At 35.7% G+C, this 22,179-nt stretch overlaps 4 protein-coding genes and 1 long non-coding RNA gene across 18 annotated transcripts; 3 read left to right on the top strand and 2 right to left on the bottom strand.

The window, feature by feature from the left end:
* The first annotated feature begins 708 nt into the window (after positions 1-708).
* On the top strand, positions 709-5,016 carry LOC107775662 (uncharacterized). Of its 4 annotated transcripts, none has more exons than XM_016595412.2 (3): positions 709-856; positions 2,098-2,958; positions 4,322-5,016. In XM_016595412.2, the coding sequence occupies exons 2-3, from the start codon at positions 2,216-2,218 to the stop codon at positions 4,803-4,805; spliced, it is 1,227 nt and encodes a 408-aa protein (XP_016450898.2). In that variant the 5' UTR covers positions 709-856; positions 2,098-2,215; the 3' UTR covers positions 4,806-5,016. The 4 variants fall into 4 exon arrangements, with proteins under 4 accessions (XP_016450898.2, XP_016450901.2, XP_016450900.2 ...); XM_016595415.2 differs by lacking the exon at positions 709-856 and adding an exon at positions 896-932; XM_016595414.2 differs by lacking the exon at positions 709-856 and adding an exon at positions 948-1,358.
* A 1,469-nt stretch (positions 5,017-6,485) lies between these two features.
* LOC107775659 (uncharacterized) lies at positions 6,486-13,424 on the top strand. Its single transcript, XM_016595411.2, has 10 exons — positions 6,486-6,804; positions 6,902-7,079; positions 7,326-7,408; positions 7,789-7,889; positions 10,778-10,873; positions 11,104-11,157; positions 11,260-11,408; positions 11,542-11,659; positions 12,623-12,710; positions 12,915-13,424. Exons 1-10 carry the CDS (start codon positions 6,687-6,689, stop codon positions 13,103-13,105), a joined length of 1,176 nt encoding a protein of 391 aa, XP_016450897.1. The 5' UTR covers positions 6,486-6,686; the 3' UTR covers positions 13,106-13,424.
* On the bottom strand, positions 8,684-15,110 carry LOC107775660 (uncharacterized). 6 transcript variants are annotated; one of them, XR_012707053.1, is made up of 6 exons: positions 14,867-15,107; positions 14,059-14,181; positions 11,234-11,418; positions 10,675-10,844; positions 10,311-10,555; positions 8,684-9,189 (listed from the first exon to the last, which is right to left on the bottom strand). It is a non-coding gene; the product is annotated as an uncharacterized LOC107775660 (long non-coding RNA). The 6 variants fall into 6 exon arrangements; XR_012707052.1 differs by having other exon boundaries at positions 10,311-10,514; positions 14,867-15,104; XR_012707051.1 differs by having other exon boundaries at positions 10,311-10,844; positions 14,853-15,110.
* Positions 15,111-15,862: 752 nt separating this feature from the next.
* LOC107775663 (uncharacterized) lies at positions 15,863-17,746 on the top strand. Of its 2 annotated transcripts, XM_075248596.1 has the most exons (5): positions 15,869-16,014; positions 16,480-16,680; positions 17,191-17,263; positions 17,350-17,405; positions 17,500-17,746. In XM_075248596.1, the coding sequence occupies exons 2-5, from the start codon at positions 16,607-16,609 to the stop codon at positions 17,609-17,611; spliced, it is 315 nt and encodes a 104-aa protein (XP_075104697.1). In that variant the 5' UTR covers positions 15,869-16,014; positions 16,480-16,606; the 3' UTR covers positions 17,612-17,746. The 2 variants fall into 2 exon arrangements, with proteins under 2 accessions (XP_016450902.2, XP_075104697.1); XM_016595416.2 differs by lacking the exon at positions 16,480-16,680 and having other exon boundaries at positions 15,863-16,014.
* Positions 17,747-18,196: 450 nt separating this feature from the next.
* On the bottom strand, positions 18,197-22,156 carry LOC107775658 (protein ABIL2). Of its 5 annotated transcripts, none has more exons than XM_016595407.1 (10): positions 21,637-22,156; positions 20,908-21,038; positions 20,572-20,654; positions 20,333-20,483; positions 19,600-19,699; positions 19,397-19,489; positions 19,261-19,303; positions 19,090-19,178; positions 18,817-18,962; positions 18,197-18,644 (listed from the first exon to the last, which is right to left on the bottom strand). In XM_016595407.1, exons 2-10 carry the CDS (start codon positions 21,010-21,012, stop codon positions 18,480-18,482), a joined length of 975 nt encoding a protein of 324 aa, XP_016450893.1. In that variant the 5' UTR covers positions 21,013-21,038; positions 21,637-22,156; the 3' UTR covers positions 18,197-18,479. The 5 variants fall into 5 exon arrangements, with proteins under 5 accessions (XP_016450893.1, XP_016450896.1, XP_016450894.1 ...); XM_016595410.1 differs by having other exon boundaries at positions 18,817-18,959; XM_016595408.2 differs by having other exon boundaries at positions 21,648-22,048.
* Between the last annotated feature and the right edge of the window lie 23 nt (positions 22,157-22,179).

Below are 22,179 nucleotides of genomic sequence, written 5' to 3'. Positions count from 1 at the left end.
TCAATGTCACTAACAAAAAATAATTAAGCACAAAAATATATCCTTAGAATAGTCACTTTTTCTATTATCTAGTAAGCTCAAAGTTATCATGCCAGGCCACTTACTAGTAAAAGTGCACACAATTATAGTGGTCATTGAGTGGTGGGACAAATATTTATTAAAATTATAATTACCGATTTCCTTTCCTTTTTAATCAAAATATTGGATGCAATAGAGGAACTATTACTAGCGTAACATAAGCCATAACCCCAAGAATACATGTAACTGACACAAGATCATACTCAGAAAGATTCAATTACCTATTAGTTTTTCTAAACTTTAATAATTTAGACAAGGTCAAGAATGAAAGTTATTAGGAAATTAAATTGTCAACTCAAAAGACTTAAAAAAACAACAACAAAAGTAATGGAGGAGTAAACTTGGAGCACAGCATACTCTCTTTCAAGTCCAACCTCACACTTACCTGCTTTTGTACTTACTAGTTATAGTAGTTATTCTTTTCTTATTTTATTAATCAGAACATGAACATGGGCGGAAGAAGAACCAAACTCAAATATTAATGGTTTATAACGTGTTATAAAATAAAAGTAATTTAGTAAAATATGAACAAGAAATGTTGTTATGAAATAAAAGCAATTTAGTAAAATATGAATAAGAAATAAAGAAAATTTTCTTTTTCAATTGTGTATATATTTTTATCTATTACAAAGTATTTATATAGGCACGAAAAGTTTAAAAAAAATATGTCGTTAAATAATATGTGATTAAATATTGAGAACATTATGAAGGAAAAGCACCGTAATTTGATTTTTCAACAAATGACTGTTTTTCTTTCCTTCGAAGCATCTCCAAGCAGGTACTTTCTCTTCACTATTTCTTCAACTGTGTTTCATGCTCTGTTCCACTGTTTTTCCTTTCTGATTTATTAGAAGGTCTAATCTTAATTGTTCATAGATTAATCATGAATATAATAAAACTATTTGTATTCACTTTTCTTTGATCCGTACAAAACTGTCGGTTATTTATGTATAACTAGATAAAGGCTGTTTGGGAATTTTCGCTTTAACATATAGGAACAGAAAAATTGAATATTTCTTTGTGTTTTTTTGGATTAGCGATCATGTATAATTTTGAGGTGTAAAGAGATGATATGATTTTGTGACGATTATATGAAGTTAGTTGATTATAGGTGTATTCTTTAAGACTTGATCTGACATGTTTATTAGAAACTTTCAAGGGGTAAAGAAATGGAGCAGATCAAAGTTTGTTATGCGTTGACTGGGTAATTAAGCAGTATGGAGTTCATATGGCTTGTCGTTTACCTTGACTACAGTGGCGGAGCCACCTTAGGCTAAGGGGTATCAGTTTTCGGAAAATTACACTGCGTAGCTAGGTTAAAATTTTATTTTTATGTATATATACTATATGTTGAATCCCCTTTAACTTATTCGTGTGTTTACTTCTGTAAATTCCTGGCTTTGCCACTGCTCTGTTGTTATCTTATTTGAATACTTTAGCTGGCTAAATTCGATATCTGGGTATAATATTTTCCTCTCTGAATTTTTTCTGTCAGTTTTGATATCATGGTCCTCATAGAGGCTTGACCAAAGGAATGTTTCACTATCACAAAGTGATTTCTGAATGCTTTTTAGATGTGCTTCAATTTGTAGAAGGATTAGTAATACAGAGAATTCTTTCCCCTCATCTGGTAGTATGGTGAATTGAATTTTTGTCTAACTAAACTTACCTTGGTAGTACGATTAAACAAATGAAGCATTAGTGCTTTACACATGAGATTCTTTTCTAGCGATTGTGTTTTGGGAAGTAAACATCCAATTTCTTGTACAGTTTGCTGGAAAGCTGTATGTAGAGTGAAACATAAATCATTTGAATATCTCTGCTTAGAAAGAGTAGTTTCAGCAGTTGTAAAAAGCCAAAAAGTTTCAATTGATAAGTGAAGCTTCTTCTGGTTCTCAATTCAGATTTTTGTTTTATAACCTATTAATCTATAGTATAATTTATTTCTTCTCAATGCTCGGGTTTGACATCTATCCGTTTCATTGCTTTCGTAATTATATTCTTCTGTTGCTTATTCAGGATTGCAAAGAAGGGATGATAAGGTTAAAGCTGCTATTTTTGGGCCATATGAGGGTGAACTGCCAACTGTTCATTCTCTAGAGATTAAAAGATAGCCGCAATATTCTCTCTATTCCTGATGTCTTCTGCAGAATTAGGGTCCGGCCACAATTCTAGAAATGCAAAAAGAGTGTCACATGATGTTTCAAGCTGCATGGATTCTGAACTTCATGAGTGTGGGAAATATAATTCACATGAATTCACAAGCGTGGTAGAGTCGGAGCTTAAAGTGTTGAGCTCAGAGAGTGTTAATATTCTGAAATTATACGGAGAAAACCAATTGATCGAGGAGTTCTATTCTCAAACATATTGTGATGATGATGCAAAGCTAGACCAACAGCTCAAAGGCTATTATCCTTCTTCATATAGTTACAAAGATAGACCATTAGAGATGCTCCCAAATGTAGGAGGTGATGGTTCACAGAAAACACCAGTAAAGATGGATACTGGAGGATTTCTGGACTTTGATTATTACAGCCACCTTGATCCTGGAGACACCAAGAAGGATTTTTCTAAACTGGACTTTGAATGGATTGGAGTTGAGAAGGCTGAACCGTGGTGGCGCACAGCTGATAAGGAGTTAGCTGCCTCAGGTTCTCTCAAGTCATCTGGCTGTATTGGAAATTCTAATCTTTCATGGCCTCAGTTTTTGGAAGGTAAGTCATATACTAGTTCTCAATGTTCCGGCCAGGTTAGTGTCGGAGAGAAGGAATTTCTGGATACTCGTGACTGTTATTCGGGACAACATCCTTCACAAAGCCAATACAAGAGATTGTGTGTTGGCAAAGGGTGCTCGACACATGGTTCAAGACAGCCAGTAAGGTATTTATCCAACTATCGCTAGCTACTACCTTTTCTGGTTGAAGAGCTAGCTACTATCTTTCTTCACCACAGTGTTCTTTTTAACATATGTATACTTTGTCCCATTTTGTATGACTTGGGAAGACTTCCACAGAGGTTGAAGAAAAAATGTAAGTTAGGAGTTTTTATGTGTGAGTTGTAATGGTTGTGAGAGTGTTAAGGTGACATCAAATTCAAAATAATATGGAACAGTATGATTAGATATTAATTAGAATTGGTGATCTTTATTATTTAAGTAAAGAGATCATACTTTTAGGATGGATCAAAGTAAAAATGGATCAAATGGACTAGGATGGAGGAGGTCTACGGTAGAGAAAACTAATTTAGTGCATCAAATTTGTAACAAGATGTGGCACGCGAAAAAAGGAGTGGAAGAAAGCAAGTTTATTCTGTTGTATGGAGGAGAAATATTTTCCTCCTTTTGTGTTTTAACTGAGAATAAACCTGAAATATGGATATTCAAAGTTAAAGGATGTCCGTGGAGTAAATTAGACTCAAAATATGGATAGCATACTAAATTAGATTTCAGAACTCAACTTGTTGAAATTTCATCTACATGAGTGCAGATGAAGTCGAATCCCCAACTCTTTTCCTCTTTGGAATCTTATCTCAGTTATGTTAACTTAGGTTTATCTTTGCATATTTTTCTCGAAGATATCAACGACTTTATTCATCGCCTTTTACTTGTAAATTATTGTGCTTGTTAGTGTCATTCTGCTCTTACCAAATTTTATCTTATCGAAGACCTAATAAGAAGTTACTGATTCTCTTTTCTTTCCTCTTGTTTGTACAAATGGAACAAGGAAAAGGAAAAAAATAAGAGTTTGGTATCCTTTCCATTCTTTTCTGCACTTTCCACCCACTTTGATATGCTGGTTTGGGCTTGGCAGGTGTTGTGTAACGATGAATCCTGGAGAGTTTATAACAAATCTCTCTTACTTATATTTTCTTTCAAGAACCTAGTAATCTAGTATTGCAGAATCTCTTCGTTTCGAGTTAATGAATAAAGGATGTCCTTCGGTTTTTGAAGTTCTTCGTAGTTCTGAGTTTTCTGCAATATCGTGGAACTCCATAAACAATTGCCCAGCATTCTATCATATCTATGAAGTCTTTCCTTGACATATTATTTCACAAAACTCAAGTGTTCTAGTTAAAGTTATAACACCAATCCTACATTTTGAATGTTTGAAACATCATGTTCATATGTATGCCTGGACCGACAATGATGTTTGTAAATGCTAAGAAAATTGTTGTTCACCTCGCTTCCTTCTCATTCTCATTTTCCAATTATTAACAACACTAACGTGTATCATTTTAATCCCAGTGGTGATGACAATTTAAGTACTGCCAAAGTACCCTTGGACGAAACTCAACCAGGATCAAGCGATCTCAGCAAAGCTCAGCTGTTAGAAGCACTATGCCATTCTCAAACCCGTGCAAGAGAGGCTGAACAATTGGCACAGCAAGCCTACAACGAGAAGGAACACGTGATCAAGCTATTCTTCAGACAGGCTTCTCACCTCTTTGCTTACAGGCAGTGGCTTCACATTTTGCAGCTTGAAGCTCTGTGTCTCCAGCTCCGGAACAAAGACGGGCGAAATTCCACCAACTTTTCGCCTTTCTTACCGTTGGTCCCAATCAAAGGCAGGAAACTGAAAAAATGTAGATGTAAGCCTATTAAGAGGAAGCCAGCAAAGGATAAATGCAAGATAAACAAGTCTGCTGTAGCTTTTGCCTTGGGTTTGAGTCTTGCTGGTGCAGGTTTGCTACTTGGTTGGACCATGGGATGGCTATTTCCTGTTCTCTAAACCATCTCTTGTTTAAACATTCATCACAACATTCACTCTGTTCCACGGAAATTCGCTAAATTCATGTATGTATATTCCATGTCTTTTCATATCAGATTACGTCGGAGATATATTCTTCTAGTAGGTAGCATTGTACATTATGTAAATATAAAAAACTACACCTCAATCCCCCAATGGAATTTTGTAAATATAGTTGGGCTAATTTCTTGTATATATGTTCTGCGTGTTTTATTATTCTATAGTGGATAGGATTCTGCAGTTTCTGTAAATATATTTGGGCTAGCTTTGAAGGGGAGCTTAGTACAATTGTAAAAGTTGTTGCGATGTCATCAGGAGATTAGAGGTTCCGCCGTTGCTGTAACTATATTTGGGCTAGAGCTTTGGTGCAATTGTAAAAGTTGATGTCATGTGATAAGGAGGTTATGAGTTCAAGCTGCAGAAACAGCCTGTCGCAGAAATGCAAGGTGAGGCTGCGTACATAAGATGATAAGACCCAATATGATCCGGCTCGTTTACAGACCCGTGCATAGCGGAAGCTTATTGCACTGAGTTGCCCTTTATATTTGGGAGCTTATTGCATTGGGCTGTCCTTTATATTCGGACTAGCTTTATATAGTGATTAAAAAGTTTTGAGACGCCATCTTATGTATGTTCATTTCCAAGTCCCATAAGCTGTTTTATTCAATGTATTATGTGTTAAAATTGGTAACTTCATTCCTTTTGTCACTAAGCATTTTTTTGGGGGCCTTATTAAGGGGAAAAATGAAAAGAGGAAATTGTGTGGATAAAGGTCCTTATTTTGTCTAGATGCAATCGTGTGTGTGCTGAATCAGCTCTTTAAACATCAAATTTCCTCTCAGCCACGAACTTATCTGTTGTGTTGGAAAAAACATGCCCTTTAAACTTGAATATCCTAGTTGTCCCTTTATCCTTTTTAATTCTTGTAAAATTGTAAACAAGGGGAAAAAAGAAAAAGAAAAAAAACGTTAAATCTGTGTTGCACGTGACTCGTGAGAATAAAAAAGGTGAAAGTTAAAAAAGGGGCATATCTAGGGGGGGGGGGGCGTTAAGAATTTGCAACGTTCATTATCAAGCATTTAATTAATTAATTAATTAAAAAGAAAAATATTGTCTAATATTAACGATTACGTTGAAAAGGAAATGGTCACCAAAATTAAAGTACAGCTCAACTACTCCTTCAATAACCATCTAGAATGTCTATATTTATGAAAATGTTTATTTGTATTCTGTGTTTTCGTTTAAGTAAATCAACTTATTATGATTCAAGTGGTAAATAAGATAAAAATATATGCTTATTAATATTAATTAAATGATAAAAACGTATGTATAAACTTATATAGTATATTTATTTGTTTGATATAAACATTAGGCGCGGAAGAATTAGTTTTCGTTTATTTATTTAATTTTGCCTAATATTATTGGGTTACTCTGCCTCAAAATCAAGACCATTTCTTCCAGAATTTCACACTACGCTTCGCCAAAGCGATTTCTTTGACTTTGATTTTTTCTAACGCAAGCTGAGCTACTCAAAGCCGACCGTCCATGCTGCTTTTTGATCCACCGCTCCTTATCTGCCACGTGTTCACTCGGCCCCACTCAATCTCCAAATAATTAGAAACAAAAATTTATAAAAAAAGAAGTAAAAAACCAATAACGAGTAGCCTAAGGATTGTCAATGGAGGTTTATTTAAAGGAAAAAGCCACATTATACAAAAAACAAACTCTTGTTCCCATTTCCTAATTCTTCATTCTGTATTTCTCATTCATAAATATTCCAACAAAACTTTCTTCTCTAATTTTTTTACTTCTTTTTTCCTGAAAAAGGCATTTTAGAGGCTTGATTTGTTGAATAGGCCAAACATGCCTTTCTGTGAAATCAGCAAATACCAGAACGGTGTGGATGCAACTGGCAACAATGGAACCAAGATTTTTTATAGAACTTATGGTCAAGGCCCGGTCAAAGTTCTCTTAATTATTGGTATTCTTCGTTTTCCTCTGCATTTTTTTTTTGATGTTTTTCCTATTTGGACTTTTTATGGTTTGTTTCTGAATTTTTGTGTTTTGAATGATAAAAGGATTGGCTGGGACGCATACTTCATGGGCCCCACAGATCAAGGCGCTCACCGGAACGATTACTCCGAATGATGATGAATCGCCAGCGGCCGGTGATCGGAGCTCCGGTATAGAGGTCTGTGCTTTTGACAATCGTGGAATGGGCTTAAGCTCCGTCCCCACTAAAAAATCAGAGTACACGTAAGTCCCCATATAACCACAATTTTTAATTACCTTTATTCAGCTATTTTTAGCAATAAAATAGGAAAAATGGTAACTTTTAGATTATTATCGAATATTTGCAGCTAATAGGAGCAGTTCAAGAATGAATTTAGTCCTTTTGTGGGGCTACAATTAGACATATGAGGAGACATTTTAACTATTTTTCTGTTTTTAGGTAAAAACTAAAGTTAAGTAGCTGATACGTTAAATTAATGTTGGGTGCAGCACAAGGATTATGGCAAAAGATGCAATTGCTATAATGGATCACTTGGGGTGGGAAAAAGCACACGTCTTTGGCCATTCAATGGGTAAGTTTCTGACTCTGTCCTCTTTGGTTGGCATTTTTGACTTTGTCCATCTCTATTATTGACTTTGTACAACTTTAATTAAATTTGATTTTGAAATAGAGATTTCGATCTTAAGTGTGCAGTATATAGAAAAAAGATGCAATTTCTATACTGGTAGCATAATATGAGTATTTCCAGTTCATCTTTCAAGTAGTTTAAGCCATTTCAAATTATAGGAAGTGATCTTTGCAGTTTCAGCTTGACAACATGGCTGCTTAACAACTTGAATAAAATGTGGAACATCATATTTGAGAATCAAGTTCATCCTGTAGCTGGGAAAATGCTTATGTGATCAATGTGCTAACTTTTATGCTTGCTTGTACTTTTTTTCAATCATTCAGGAGCGATGATAGCTTGCAGATTGGCTGCATTGGTGCCTAGGAGAGTTTTATCTTTGGCTTTACTGAATGTCACAGGAGGAGGCTATGAATGTATTCCCAGGGTAAGATTTTCTCTTCAACTATCGGTCATTAAGCATATTGTTCAAGAGTTAAATGGTATGGATATACCTGAATGTATTTTTGCTCTTCCTTAGCATTGCCAGCCCCTTCCATGTAAGACATTATAAAAATCAGCTTACTGAAAATAAAAGAATAGATGCATTCTGGTAATTATGAAGACTTGAGGGCATTCTTGCATTTTCAGTTTTTTCCACTATACCTGGCATCGATGGTCATGTTATGAAAGTAACAACAACAACAAAAACCAGTGTAATCCCACAAGTGGGGTCTTGGGAGGGTAGTGTGTATGCAACCTTACCCCTGCCTTGAGAAAGTAGAAATGTTATTTCCGATAGACCCTCGGCTCAAGGAAAGATGAAAAAGAAGCAATAGCACATGCTATGAAACTAGCTAGGTGGAATTTGCACACTGCAAACTAGTCAGGGACACATCGCTTCGTCAAAACAAAACCCTTTTTTTTCCTTGGCTGCCACAGGTGACATCATTGATTCCCCTCTATCTGAGTGAAGAACACCCTATGTTGTTCTGATCAGAGATTACAGAGTGTATATCTGACCAGTCTTCTTTTCCTCCTAGCTTATCCATTTCCTCTCTTAATTCATTTTATGATCACTTTTATTTTAATAACAGTGTAGTGACGATAAAATAGAGAAGTGCTAACCTTGCCTATGGTGGTCGTCAAGATAATTCCAGGAATAGTATGCGGTAGGCCCATTTGAAGCGAAAAACGAGAATTGAAGCACACTTTGAAATGAAATGCACAATTTACGAAAAATTTAAAAATTTTAACATATGGTATGAATTTATTACTATAAGAATTGAATTGCTACTAAAATAACATTTCAGCATCCAAATATACAATAATGTCAATATTAATCCAGCTCTCTAAAGTTGAGATCCAAAAGCCTGCTACTTCTCATTGGGATCACTTGGCGCGTCAATGTTTGGCGTGCAAACTTCTTGGAAACGCATGACTTGACCCAGGAAGCGATAACCTCTCGCTTCGCACAGCTTAGTCGGTTTAGGCGGCCAAGTGCTGGCTTTTAATAACACTGGTATGTGGGTCTTGAACAAACCACAGAAAGAATTTTCTCTCTGGGGGAATACATGTGGATGCCTTTGTCTACCACATGTACGTTGCTTGTGTGTACTCTAAAAGATAACTTTTTGGTTGGACTTCTGGTGCAGTGATGCTCTAAGCTTGCTTAAACAAGAACTTGAAGCTCCTAACGCAATTTTATCTTTGTTTGATTCTTTTCTCGGAATAATACTTGTGTATCCCTGAAATAAGAAACATGATCAAATTGAAAATGGAAATTCTATAAAACTTGCACTATCCTGAAGTCCCGTTTGCACTAGGTAAATCAACATGTAGGCTTGAACACTCAGATGCAGCATTCAGAATTTGCAACTTCTGTGCAGAGTGAATAAGTTCTTAACCAACGAATTGTAAGGCACAGACTCAAACTTCTTACTTAACACTTGCTCCTAACATTTACAAAACTAACTGTAAATGCATGATGGCGTCACCAATTGTCTCATGATTTACTGCTGGATGATGCTTATGTCACAATACACAGTTATTTTGGTGCTTATAAGGTCTCTCCTGTACATACTTATCCAAAAACTATACATAATGATAAGAAATAAGGTGTGATACATAAATCTTAAAGAATGTATCCATCAGTATGTGGCATAGAGGGCACCCAAGGGTGTGGCCTAGTGGTTAATGAACCCGGAGTAGAACCATGAGGTTTTAGGTTCAAATCCCAGGGAGGCAAAAAATACTAGGTAATTTCTTCATCTGCCCAAGGCTTGGTGGGCAGAGTTACCTGGTATCTATGCTGGTGGGAGGAGTAGGTACCCAGTGGAATAGTCGAAGTGTGCCGAAGCTGCCCCAGACACCAGTATGATAAAAAAGAGCATGTGGCATAGTGGAACATTGACATTTTGTATGATCTCAATAGGAAAAATCACAGATTTCACTTTTTGTGGAATATTCTTATCTTGTCCAATCGTGTGTGTTCGTGTGTGTGGGTGTGAGAGAGGCAGAGATGCTAGTGTATGATCTCAATAGGAAAAATCACAGATTTCACTTTTTGTGGAATATTCTTATCTTGTCCAATCGTGTGTGTTCGTGTGTGTATGCGCGTGTGTGTGGGTGTGAGAGAGGCAGAGATGCTAGTGTGTTTGAGAAAGGAGGAAATGCTGTGCTGGTTTTTACGGTAACAATCAGTAGCATATATGATACCCCCCTGCAATTGAATTAATTAGCACTACAGTACTGTAGTAGCAATCCCACGTTCGAGGAAAGGCGGATCTTGCATGCTCATATTTTCACATGAGATATATAAATATCAGAAATATGGCATATATTTGTAGATTAGGTAATCCTACTCTACCTCTACTTCATGCTCTCAAAGGGCTCAGGAGATACTCAACCCCTTAATCCAGTGAAATGCTGCATGTCAACCTGCTGCTTTGGTAGTTTGGCAGGGGGTACAGCCATCCAATATAGTTCCTAGTCCCACCAACTTTTCTGGATGGCATCATAGAATAGTCAAGCAGTTGACTATCCAATATAGTTCCTAGTCCCACCAACTTTTCTGGATGGCATCATAGAATAGTCAAGCAGTTGATCTGAAGACTAAAGAAATATTCAACATGTTGGCATAGTTAAAATAAATTACTGTGTTGAATAAGATCCTGTAAAATTAATGAGTCTGCTAATTGCATTAAATGGATGTGAGCTAAATTATGTTGTACCTTAAAACACAATGCTTCCTCTGTCCGCTGCTCATTACATACTTGAGTCAAACAAAGCGTTATTGTGTTTGTTCTCGTGCTCATATGGTCTTTCTTGCTGCAGCTCGATCGTCAAACTCTATCTATTGCAGTCCGCTTTTTGAAGGCAAAAACTCCTGAGCAGAGGGCTGCTGTTGATTTAGACACCCACTACTCAAAGGTTGATTAATTGTTCATTTAATAGTGCTGACAAATAAGAGGCTTCACTTCCTTCCTTCTCAAAAGTTGCATGAACATGCCATGTGTAAACACGGTTTCATGTGCATTATTTTTTATAAAATTGCTGATTGAGTTGGTTGATTATGACTAGATATCAAATTTAATGAGATATCATTTCTCATGGCCAAGGAATGATTTGTAACTAACATATCTGTGTTTTTTACTTTACAGGAATACCTCGAGGAATATGTGGGAACTAAAACCCGAAGAGCAATATTATATCAAGTGAGTGACCTAAACACATAATGTTCTAGATGTTTCTTCGGCATCTTTTATTTTGTAAAGATACTAAGGTGCTTACTAGGATCTTTTTTTTGGGTGTGGCAGGAATACATCAAAGGCATATCAGCATCCGGGATGCAGTCAAATTGTGGATTTGATGGGCAGATAAATGCTTGCTGGACTCATAAGATATCGCGGACTGATCTTGAATCTATCTGCTCTGCTGGGTTCCTCATATCTGTTATTCACGGCAGGTATATTTATCTGTAATTCGAAGGCATTATCCACTACAGATATAATCTCGAACAGCCAGAGATATTATTTAGATGTAAATCAGTATTTTTTTGAAAGGTTATCTAGATATAAATCAGTATTTCATCTGCGTAGGGACGACGTCATTGCTCAATTATGCCATGCGAAGAGTCTTGCAAAGAAATTATATCCGTATGCTAGAATGGTAGAGCTTCCTGGAGGACATCTTGTTAGTCATGAAAGGACAGAAGAGGTATAATTTTATGTATTTATTATTCTAATACAGAACCATAGGCGCTCTGCGTGTCATGTTAAAGTTATGTACTAAGATGTAGGTCAAAAAAGTGTCTGATTCTATCTAAGATATTGTGAATTTGCTCTAAAGAGCCGGCGGGATGGGTTACTCTTACTAGAACTATTGATCTGCAACTTTCTAGTGATTCCGAGGATCATTTGGCTGGTGTAAAAATCAATTACCTGGCGCTTGAAGGAGTCACTAATAGGCCAAAATCAATCTTTTGGTGGAGTCACTAATAGGACATTCCGAAATGCATAATACGTTATGAGATTCTCAAAGTTTTTGTACTCTCTGTGGCTTTAAATGATTTGACTATCTGTGAACACCACATAAATACCAAATTTCTTTAACCCACCCAACTCGCCCGTAATAAAACCCTACTCGGCCTACGTTTTAAACGGGTTGAAAATGGGTCAACCCATACTAGAATCCTTTCAAGCACACTGGACACTACAATCTGACAATTCTTATAAGTGTTCAGGTATCTGAGTATTTTTATTGCATTTGGTTTTTTAGCAAATGAGAGGGTATTTTATACAATGCAGACTGTTTGGATCTAGCAATTCTTTCTCTTTTCACTTTTGTTTTCAGAGCTAGGGCCTTGTAGTGTCATGCAGAACATCAATGAATGTTTCGACAGCATTCAACTTGTCGGTTCTTGAAAAAGATAAAATAAATAGGAGAATCAAACATTCACATGGATATCATGATCAAATGAAAGCATTATGTTGCACTTCTGGATTTAAGAGTCAATTAGCAGTTTGTCTCTATAAATATGTTTGCTGACCTGGTTTCGTTACAGTGCTAAGCATAATACAAAATTTTAGATATGTCCAATCTATTGGCATTTGTGTGGCTGTAGTCATATAAAGCTGATTGTTAATGGAAGAAGTATATGACGATTTTTTAAAAATTTAGGTCAATGACGCACTTCTTGAGTTGATCAAGGCATCCGCAAGTAAGATTAGCCCATATGATTGGACAAATTTGCCCAAGAAAAGCACTGGTAAGTACTGATATCTGTTTCTTTTACCTACTGTTCTAAGAAAAAGGCTGCATTGTGAAACTAGTCTATTTGGGGTAGCGGGAGATAAGAGGAAAATGTGTATCTCCGTAGGATATATAAACTTATATGAATCACTAATTCCCATAATTTGTTTAAGCTTATTGGTTAAGTTGCATCCCTCTAATAGTTGGTTGTCTTTGTCAGGATGGAGTATAACCCCACTTACAAGAAAAAGTTCTCCAGCGGGAAGCAATGTGTCTGTCATGGTTGACATTGTAGCAAGGCTCCAGATCTTCTTGGTGTTCTTTTTTGGCTTGTTTATGTTGGCATTTGAGTTTATGCGAAGAGGTGTAAGTCGTCTAAAACCAGTAAGAGTAAGCGCAGCCCTCACATGAAGCTATGGTGGCGAATTCAGTCCAATGGTAACTTAACCGGTGAAACCGAAAGGATGGGATAATTAATCTTAATCCGTGTTTCAAGATGACGATGAATTAACTGTACAGTGTCTCACATACAAGAATCACGTCACAGGAGGAAGGTTAAAAAAGCGAAACTACACTGTGCTGACAAAAGGATCAGCAAAAGGAATTACAGCCCTTGCTACCTTTAATTTTGTAGTTGGTTAAGGGCATAGAGCATTTTCTGAATTTCGTTGTATTGACAACTGCAAATCATTATTCCTTTTATTAATGATAATTATCCTTTTTCAATGAATCACCCAAGAAAAACTGCAGACTTCAAGCAAAAAGTTAGTGAAGATCCAAGACCCAAGTCTCAAAATCTTCAACGCTTCAATGATTCTCAGCAATCAGCATGCAATATCACATAAATTTTTAAACAGCAACATACTTTCTGACCAGATTGTTTTAACTTTTACTATTACAAAGAGGGTAAAAACGCAAAGGATGTCATTTTCATTTTCTAGTTACAGCTAGTCAGATAGGGTTCTTGTTCCATGTCTCAGCAAACTTGTAGCTTTTTGGCCAATTTGCAAAAATCAGTTTATTTTGAAAAGTATTTTTTTTCAAAAGTACTTTTGGTGAGAAACAGTTTGTAATTGTTTAATTAATTAGAAAAACACTAGTGTTTGACCAAGCTTTTAAAAATTGTTTCTAAGCGTATTTTTCTCAAAAGTGCTTTTGGAGAGAGGCTACCTTTTTTCTGCTTCTCCAAAACTGGTTTTGTTTATCCTCAAAAGCACTTCTTTTTACTGTTAACCACCAAAAACTAGCATGTCTACGTAATTCATCCGACGAAATCAATAAATCTAAACTACCAAACAAGAATCTTTTAAAAAAGGAACAAGGACCAAGGTAAAACAAACAAGAAAACAAGGACATAAGCTAACCTGAAATGGTTCACAGTACTTTCCTCTCTTCTCTTTCAATTTTCATCACGCCAGGGAAACATCCTTCTGCAGGCTTAATCCTTTCCATCGAGTAATAAATCCCACCTTTAATTATTAATCCAGCTGCTAAGTAGAAAAAGAATGAATACTGTTAAGCTTATCACCAAATTTGTGAGTTATAAAAAAAAATACTGTACATCTTTTAGTCAAGGCTTCAAAGGTTGATAGAGAATTTTGCATGGTCCCTTTAATTTAAAACTGAGAGAACCCCATAACATGTATTATAGGAACCTATCCAAATATTGATTCCTAAAACGATTACCTCAACACCAAAATGAAACGTTAACATGAACTCATTACTCATATACTATGAAACAACAATATGGTTTCTCCCATAAGTGGAGTTTTTTAGCCAAATAACATCAAGTGCAGTATTTAATGGTAAAACAAAAGGCAATCACTTTGACTTATCTTTATTTCTCTCTATTCTCTAAGTATGGTTCTCACTTCTCAATCCCCTCAAAAGCTCCACTTCTATTTCCCTTTCCATTAACAACATGCAGTAAATAACAATCTCACAAGTAGAAGAATCAGGCTAGAAGGAACAAACAGCCACAACATACAACTAGGAAAGAAATGGAACTTAATTTTTGAAATGGGATAAACTAGAAAAGAATATTGAGAAAGAAGTAATTAACTCAATAAAGTTACTGGATACCCGTATAAAATAGTCGAGTTGCACGTAAATAGAAAAATAACTAACAACACACAGAGGGAGAAAGAAAGAGACTTGCCTATCTTACTTTACCTTGTTCTTTGTAGAAGATGAAAATATTAATTAGCAGAGGAGAGATATGCATCAACACATGGTTTTTTTAGTAGAGAAAGTATAGCAAGGGGTTACAGAAAATGAATGAAAGAGTATAAATAAAGATGCTTAGGTTGGCGTCTGAATTATACCCTTTTGATTCCAATTTTATTTTTGGAAAATCAATAATAACGAGGCAGATAAGCCAACAGTTGGTAATATACCATTGGAATATTCTTGTGCAACTTACACATAGATTTCTGGCCAGACACAATTAATACCATCCAAATCGCTTGTTTAGCTTTTACCAGAGACTCTTAATGGTGGCATAATTCCCCTGATTACTTGTTCCAATGATTCAATTATACATTAACACACGCCACTATTTTTTACATTATCTTTCCTTCTTTTTACTTTTTTATTTATTATTTATTGTTTGCGTCCTATTTTAGACAAGTTACGCAACATTATTTTAATATTAGCTATAAAAAAGTATGATTTCGCAATGGTTCTTGTCTTCAACTCTATCCACTTGTCTACCAAATAAATACTAACAAACAGTGATGGGGCTCGTATTCTTTTGTAACGGAAAGATTCTCTATCAACTAAAGGCATATTGATTAATTTAGTGCTCCTGTTTAATAGTTTCATAACATTAATTTGGTTGTCTTGTTTAATAATTGTGCAATACACATACATATGATTCTTTGTCTTAAATTGAATACAAGTTTATTTGGTCTTAAAAACCGGTATTTTTATGAGTTCTAAAAAAAAAACACATACATAAGTTTATTGTGCAATACACATACATATGATTCTTTAAAAAAAAAAATTAAGGTTACATAGTTATGCATACTGAATATATATAGAGTAAACGTGACTTTTTTGGAAACTAGAATAATAACCATTAAAAATCGACAAAATTAACTAACCTTATTCATAGTAATTCGCTTGGTAAAGGATAACGTAACGAATATCTTTTAAACCATATATAAGAAATTTTGTAATCCATTTCGCGGGTCGGATTTCTGAACTTGTACTTTGTTCCCCTAAAACCTCCCAAAAGTCCAAAACCCTAATTGGTCAACAATCTTCATCTCTGTCCAGGAAGTGATGGATGGTGTGGCGGCTCAATGGGACTTCAACTGGTAGTTTCTCTTCTCTCTTTATCCTATAGTTCCTCTTACCACCAACAAAGAAATCTTAGTTTACATATTATTATGTATATTAAAAGGATATACCTATGCTCTTGCCAGTTTTTCTTGGTTTCGCCACTCATTTGAACATACCCTTATGGTTTTATTTGTTCCTTTATTAGAAAGATTTCTCCTTTTCTGCTGTTTTCTTCTAACTTCCCTTTTTTTGGGGGTGGGGGGTTTACCTGGTTTTCATGTAATGGGGCATGGCTGAACTATCTGGCTTTCTTTTTTCAGAGGATGGGGGGAACAGAGTAGTATATATATTGCATATATGAATAATATGCTGGTCTTATTAAAGGAAACACATCACTATATCAACAAGTAATGTCACACAGATGTCCCCCATAGTGTATAATAGCTTTGTATCAACGCTATTGGAATGAACTCTAAGCTTCGTCTAACAATCTAATGCAGCTGATTTTTTCCTTCATGTCTCGGTTGGCCACTACTGTCAAAATTTGCACTCGTCCAGTTCTAATTTCACATAAGGTCGCCAGCTTTTAGTGGAGAATTGTGTCTTCATTTTCAGTAGAGGTATCTAATGCTTTGTAAAGTGGTTAATGGACCAAATGCGATTCTAAATCTATTTCATTGGACGTGGAGCTTTCGTATAATGTATGTACTTGCTCGGACTTGCTTCTTTCCAAGATACATAATTCCCGTATCCCATTGTTTGACTACTAAGTTAGTCCTCTGAATTTGCTTACCGTCCTTGTTCCGCTCTTCCTTTTTCTTATCCATTCCTTTTGGACCTTTCTACTTCTTTACAAGCCTTTCAAAAGATGGATATGCTAAGAATATATCTTTCCTTAAACTCAAGAATCTGAACAGAATGTAGAGGATGTAGAGACTTTTTTTTGAAATTTTTGAAGCCTTGTAAGATGAACATGGCCTTTTGTAATTGTAAATATGACTGCCGATACTAACTTGGTGCTGATGAATATACATGTTACCTTTCTCAAAAAGAATCTGAACTGAAGAACAGAGTAGCAAACTTTTGACATCTATCTTATTACTAGAAATAATGAGTTTTACTCTATGTTGATGCACTTTTAATTTGTATTCCGATGAAACGGAGTGATGCTGTTTCTTCTTATCTAACTTTATGAGGTGTACTTTCTGCAGCAACTTGGAAGTAGATCTTGGATCTGAAGAAAATGCTCACATTGTATATACTGCGTTGGCTGTTGATAAAGAGGTAAAATGATTCTGAGTTTTTTATGCGTTGTAGCATTTATTCCGATCCCAACTTGTGCTTCAACTCTGTACAATTAAAAATTGCAGTTGCAGCCAGATAAAGTGAAGAGGCATATGTCTGTATCTAATGGGAAGCTTTCAGTGTAAGCACTTGTTTCTACTAATACACTTGCTATTTCTTTCTTAAATTCTGCATCATTAAGTTTTCAGAAACTTTTCTTGATGCTTGCTTTACAGGCATTTTGAGGCTGTTGAAGCAATATTTCTTCGTGCATCGTTTAGTGCATTTGTAGATGTACTCACACTCGCAACAAAGACTATTGAAGAATTTGGTCCAAAGAAGGAATAGAGACCTCTACTGAATATTGTTGGACATTGTTCATTTTATTCAATGTGCTATAGAAAGAAAGCCATTTGCTGTTGTAATTGAATGTGGGATAACACCCCCCCCCCCCCAAAAGTAATCTAAATTTTCAGATTGTCTTCATCTGGTCGATCTTTATCATGTACTTTTCTGGAACTGCAAGAGGCCCTAAACGGAGTAGTGTTTAATTTTGGCCTTAACAAAGATGCTCAAGCAACTTCTTGCAGCTCAAAATCTCGTGATAAAATATAGTAGTATGTATACCCTGTGGCTTAAAGTAAATTTCAGATTATATTCGCTTGCGTTTGCAATTAATATTTAGAATGTTAGAGAGTTTATCAGATATTTTAAATCCATTATGGAAGTCGGATAAAGGTTAAAGATTGCAAAAATGACAGAAAGAATGACAAAGGATAGGCTAGTTTGTCACCTTCATCTTTTACAAAATTGTTATTCCAAAAAAACAACTATCAAAACACAACTTCAACATCCACAATTTCTTATTCTTTTTTTTCAGCTGCAACTTGAAATAATTTTCTTCTTCAACTTCAATTCAAATTTTATCCAAAAGGCTATAAAATCCAGGCTATATTACTTTATAATCTTTCAAGACCATGTCCAGGATAACTTGTAATCACTTGCGTTTACAAACTGCCAATACATTGCCAAAATTTAATATACAATTGAGGAAAAGTAAGCAGCGTACTAACAACAAAGCATGTGCTCCACAGTCCGTATACAATTGGAGAAAGGTAAGCACTAGTGTATATAGCAATAAGCCATGTTCCTTGTTTCCTGCTACAAATGGCTATCACACCTCCTTTTCGTCACATTTTTCTTTGAACCTGTACTGTTAATATTCATCTATGTATGTATATAGCGTTTCATCTTTCTTTGATTTGCGTCGGCTGAGCAAAGATTTAAGCAGACGTTTACTTTTGCTGGTGTGCTGCTCGGTGTCTTTGGTGTTTATATCGTCCACATGAAGCCGCATTGAAGCAGATTTTGCAGGGTAATGCTAAAACACAATTTAACAGTTAAAAACCCTGAAAATCAACTATGAACAACACAGCTCGCAGAGCAGGGTGGAGGAGCACAATGTTACCAAAGCACTTCAAAACTAATTAAGATTAGACCTGAATATTAACAGATTAAACAAATGTAAAATATATAGAGGACAAAGTAATTACCCGTCTCCCATTGGAGGGGTTTGGAGTAGTAGATCGACTTTTATTCGGGGTGGTTGGCCTAGAACTTTTGGGGGTAGTCGGTCGACTAGCAAGAGATGCAGTTCGTAAAAGAGGAAACCGATGTGGTGAAACTGTTCGCTTGTCTGCTGGTACATTAGCGCCCAAAGGTACAACAAGAAGAAGAAAAAATTAATTACAAGCACCACTGAGAAAGAGAAGTTGGAAAATTATAAGCATGAAGTATTATAATGCAAGAAAATGACTTGAAGATACCTAATTCCTTTTTTGGTGTTGTCCCGGAGAATGAAAAATTTCCATATTGCTGGAGAAGTCGTGGAGAAGGTGCCGGAGAGTATCCTTTCCTGCAGTATATGAATCTTTGCATGGTCATGAATGGTAAAACATAATAGGAGCTGGATAAGATAAACAGCAAGAAAAATTTACCCAGCTGCAGATGGTGGAGTCTCTCTAATTGTTGCTCGCACAGCTACATGAAAAGAAACCCGCTCAGGTCATTTCATTTTTCACAAAGAATCTTAGTGGAAACTCAACACTGAAGGCAAAAAGCATAATATACTACCATTTCTAAATTGATTCCAATTATCTTCATCATCAAGACTACATCCTTGGTACTTTAACTTGGTGAGATTAGCGCCATGCACCGTCTCCCCAACTGAAAGGTAATTTTCAAATATAGCCGAATGTCCTCAGACTTGAGAGTGACAAATACTGCTTTAAGGAACAGATTTGAAAGATATACTCATGAGATGTAATCATAATTACCTGGTAATATATATCGCTTGTGATACTTGGGAGTATGAATAACCAATGACTGCTGTGACAGGCCCTCATGATCAATGTACTCCTGGCATGTTTTTAATCTCTACAAGAAAATCAGGTAACACGAATAAGAGGAGAGATATCACAAATTACATTCTCACTACCAAGTACAAAGACTCATAGCTAGCTTCCCTATTTGGTTGTGTGTATAATCTTCTTGATGAAAGTGTGTGTTTGTGCATTCACTTCAGCTACAAAACATTAACTAGACACAGAATTCTTCGGACAGAAAAATATAAGAAAATTGCACACCGCCAACTGCCAAGCATTTGATATGTCCAAGCATTGGCTCTTCAGAGGGTGTTAGCATCTTGCAGTCTTTAAAAGATTATCAATGAACAACATTTCTTCAACCAAATGGAACTCGGTAAGTATCTTGACTTCGATTATGGAGTTCATTCAATTAACCTATCTATAAGAAGTATTGTTGTTATAAGATCTTCATATGTTTGTGCAGGGAGGAGGAGAGAAGAGCGAACAAGAACATAACTAAAGGCAAAAAGGTATTTTTCAAAAAACAGTTGAATATATGACATTAGAAAGAGGATTAGTCACTCATATGCTGTTACATAGTGGTCACTTTTTTGTGCAAAGCACCATGGTTTATCCTATCAGAATTCTTTTAACGATGGTATTCATAAAGTTTTGATATCCGAAAAAAATAGGAGGTTATTACCTGCTCAATGCAAGATAGACGCAGCTCTGTTCCAGATACTTCATCAACTTTTTCATCCAAGAGATCACTGACCTTATATGTCACAGAGCCCAAATGATCCACAGTGTTCACAAGGGCTTTAATGGCATAATCTTTCAATGTATTTACCACACTGTATGAAGAGAAATATGTCAGAGGCAACACGAAAAAAGACATGGAAAATAGAATTGAGCTTTCCAGCAAGTCGACAGATAACTCACACTTCTTTTTGCTCGTCATTAGAATAAGACAATTCAAAATATTCAGCTGCTGAGTAAAGTTGTTTTCTCAGATTCTTTAAATCCTGAAGAAACAAAATGCAAGATCCATAGCAAAATTTTTAAACACCAAGTCAACTTCCAAATTCTTAAACATTGGGCAGAAGAAAATTCAATATGCAACTTCCAAATTCGTAAACATTGGAATCAAATGCTAGGGATGAAAACTAAAGGTAGTCATTTCTACCGCTATCTCGACCAAGAGGCATTAGCTTCCATATTTCCAAGATCCTATTAAAAGAAAAATACCAATTTTCAGCAGAGGAAGAGAGGAGGTACCTTAAGACTATCAGAAAAGAGCATACTTTGATGCATAGAAACCTCATCAAAGTTGGCTGGCTCTCTCGGAAAAGTCATTGTAGCTGGTGAATTTAGTGTCTCCATTGAGTTGCTGGTAACCAGTTCTTATCCTGTAACAACCGTGATGCAACATTTAAAAGAAAAGGAAAGGAAAAGGCTCTAAAAAAAAGCTAGTAATTGTTTGCCAATGCATCCTTTAAATTTACCTCTGCAACTATTACTATTAGTTAAGCTAGGATCCTTTCAGAAAAACACATACTACTACAGTCCTAAAAAGCAGCTAATGAATCAATCAAAAACAAGCTTACAGTTCACACCAGACAGATACAATAAGAAAATCAAGAAACAATTATGTCAGGATAATATCTCTGCAACTATCCTAGAATAATTAAATCCTTAAATTTTGAGCCCTGAAGCTTCAAAAAGGCCAGTTTTGTCTGAAACTTAACAATTACGCTCTCAGTTGTTCAGAACAAACTCACACATATCAGCACCCAATGTAATAGACACTTCAAACAAGTAAAAAACATGAAAAGCTGCAAACTTTGAGTTAAAATGAGAACCCCATAAATCTACAAGATATATAAACTTGCAAAGAAATAAAGAAGTGGTCACATGGCCAAATTTGAAAATCTTTCTTTCATTTTCTGAGCAACCAAATCAAGCAAACCCCACAAACAGAACTAAAATAGTAACAAAGAACCTAACCTGGAAATTACTTTTATGCTAGTAGAGCTATGAAACCGACACCAAGTTCCACATTGAACAACATGAGTTTGTTAAAAGAGAAATGGGGAAATAAATAGGCCCATTTATTTAATGAAAGAGACCAAATTTGGTTGGTACCAAGAATTTGATTAAACCAAAGGAAAAGGACAAAAAATTATTGTGTTAGATGATTTGTGGGTTATTTGAGAGGATTGATAATGGCAAAGCAGTAGAAGTGGTGAAGAAGATGGGGACAGCCGTGCATCAAGGGGGGCACGTCTTAGAAATTAGAATTCAAAAGGTGGGAGAGAGGGTTTTGAGAGAATATAATTAGAATGTGTACTGGTTTAGGAAGCACAAAAAAGAAATGTGGCCATTCTTGCAAAACCCAAAATTCCTCTTTCTAATCATTGCTACAACGTTTGCTTGCTTTTGTTTAGTGGATCATGTCGTCTCTTCTCTACTGTACTATTCTTGGCATCAATATTTTTTTTAGGTAAATTAGCATTTGACCCTTTTCTTCTCTACCATGCTTCGAATTAC

The sequence above is a fragment of the Nicotiana tabacum genome, unplaced genomic scaffold (genome assembly GCF_000715075.1).
Source record: "Nicotiana tabacum cultivar K326 unplaced genomic scaffold, ASM71507v2 Un00002, whole genome shotgun sequence".
Taxonomy (NCBI): domain Eukaryota; kingdom Viridiplantae; phylum Streptophyta; class Magnoliopsida; order Solanales; family Solanaceae; genus Nicotiana; species Nicotiana tabacum.
The sequence above is the reverse complement of the archived record's forward strand: the minus strand, read 5'-3'. Positions and strand labels throughout refer to the sequence as shown.

Bases quoted from the DNA above. Each gene is read 5' to 3' on its own strand.
- LOC107775658 (XM_016595407.1), bottom strand. From the start codon at position 21,012: ATGGAGACACTAAATTCACCAGCTACAATGACTTTTCCGAGAGAGCCA. The intron at 19,700-20,332 runs GTAATAACCTCC...ATTTTCTTGTAG, and splicing joins GTCTATCTTGCATTGAGCAG to AGATTAAAAACATGCCAGGA. The intron at 19,304-19,396 runs GTAGTATATTAT...CTTTTCATGTAG, and splicing joins TTGGAATCAATTTAGAAATG to CTGTGCGAGCAACAATTAGA.
- LOC107775659 (XM_016595411.2), top strand. From the start codon at position 6,687: ATGCCTTTCTGTGAAATCAGCAAATACCAGAACGGTGTGGATGCAACT. The intron at 7,890-10,777 runs GTAAGATTTTCT...TTCTTGCTGCAG, and splicing joins GCTATGAATGTATTCCCAGG to CTCGATCGTCAAACTCTATC. The intron at 11,158-11,259 runs GTGAGTGACCTA...TGGGTGTGGCAG, and splicing joins GAAGAGCAATATTATATCAA to GAATACATCAAAGGCATATC.
- LOC107775663 (XM_075248596.1), top strand. From the start codon at position 16,607: ATGCTTTGTAAAGTGGTTAATGGACCAAATGCGATTCTAAATCTATTT. The intron at 16,681-17,190 runs GTATGTACTTGC...TACTTTCTGCAG, and splicing joins ACGTGGAGCTTTCGTATAAT to CAACTTGGAAGTAGATCTTG. The intron at 17,406-17,499 runs GTAAGCACTTGT...CTTGCTTTACAG, and splicing joins TCTAATGGGAAGCTTTCAGT to GCATTTTGAGGCTGTTGAAG.
- LOC107775662 (XM_016595412.2), top strand. From the start codon at position 2,216: ATGTCTTCTGCAGAATTAGGGTCCGGCCACAATTCTAGAAATGCAAAA. The intron at 2,959-4,321 runs GTATTTATCCAA...TTTTAATCCCAG, and splicing joins GGTTCAAGACAGCCAGTAAG to TGGTGATGACAATTTAAGTA.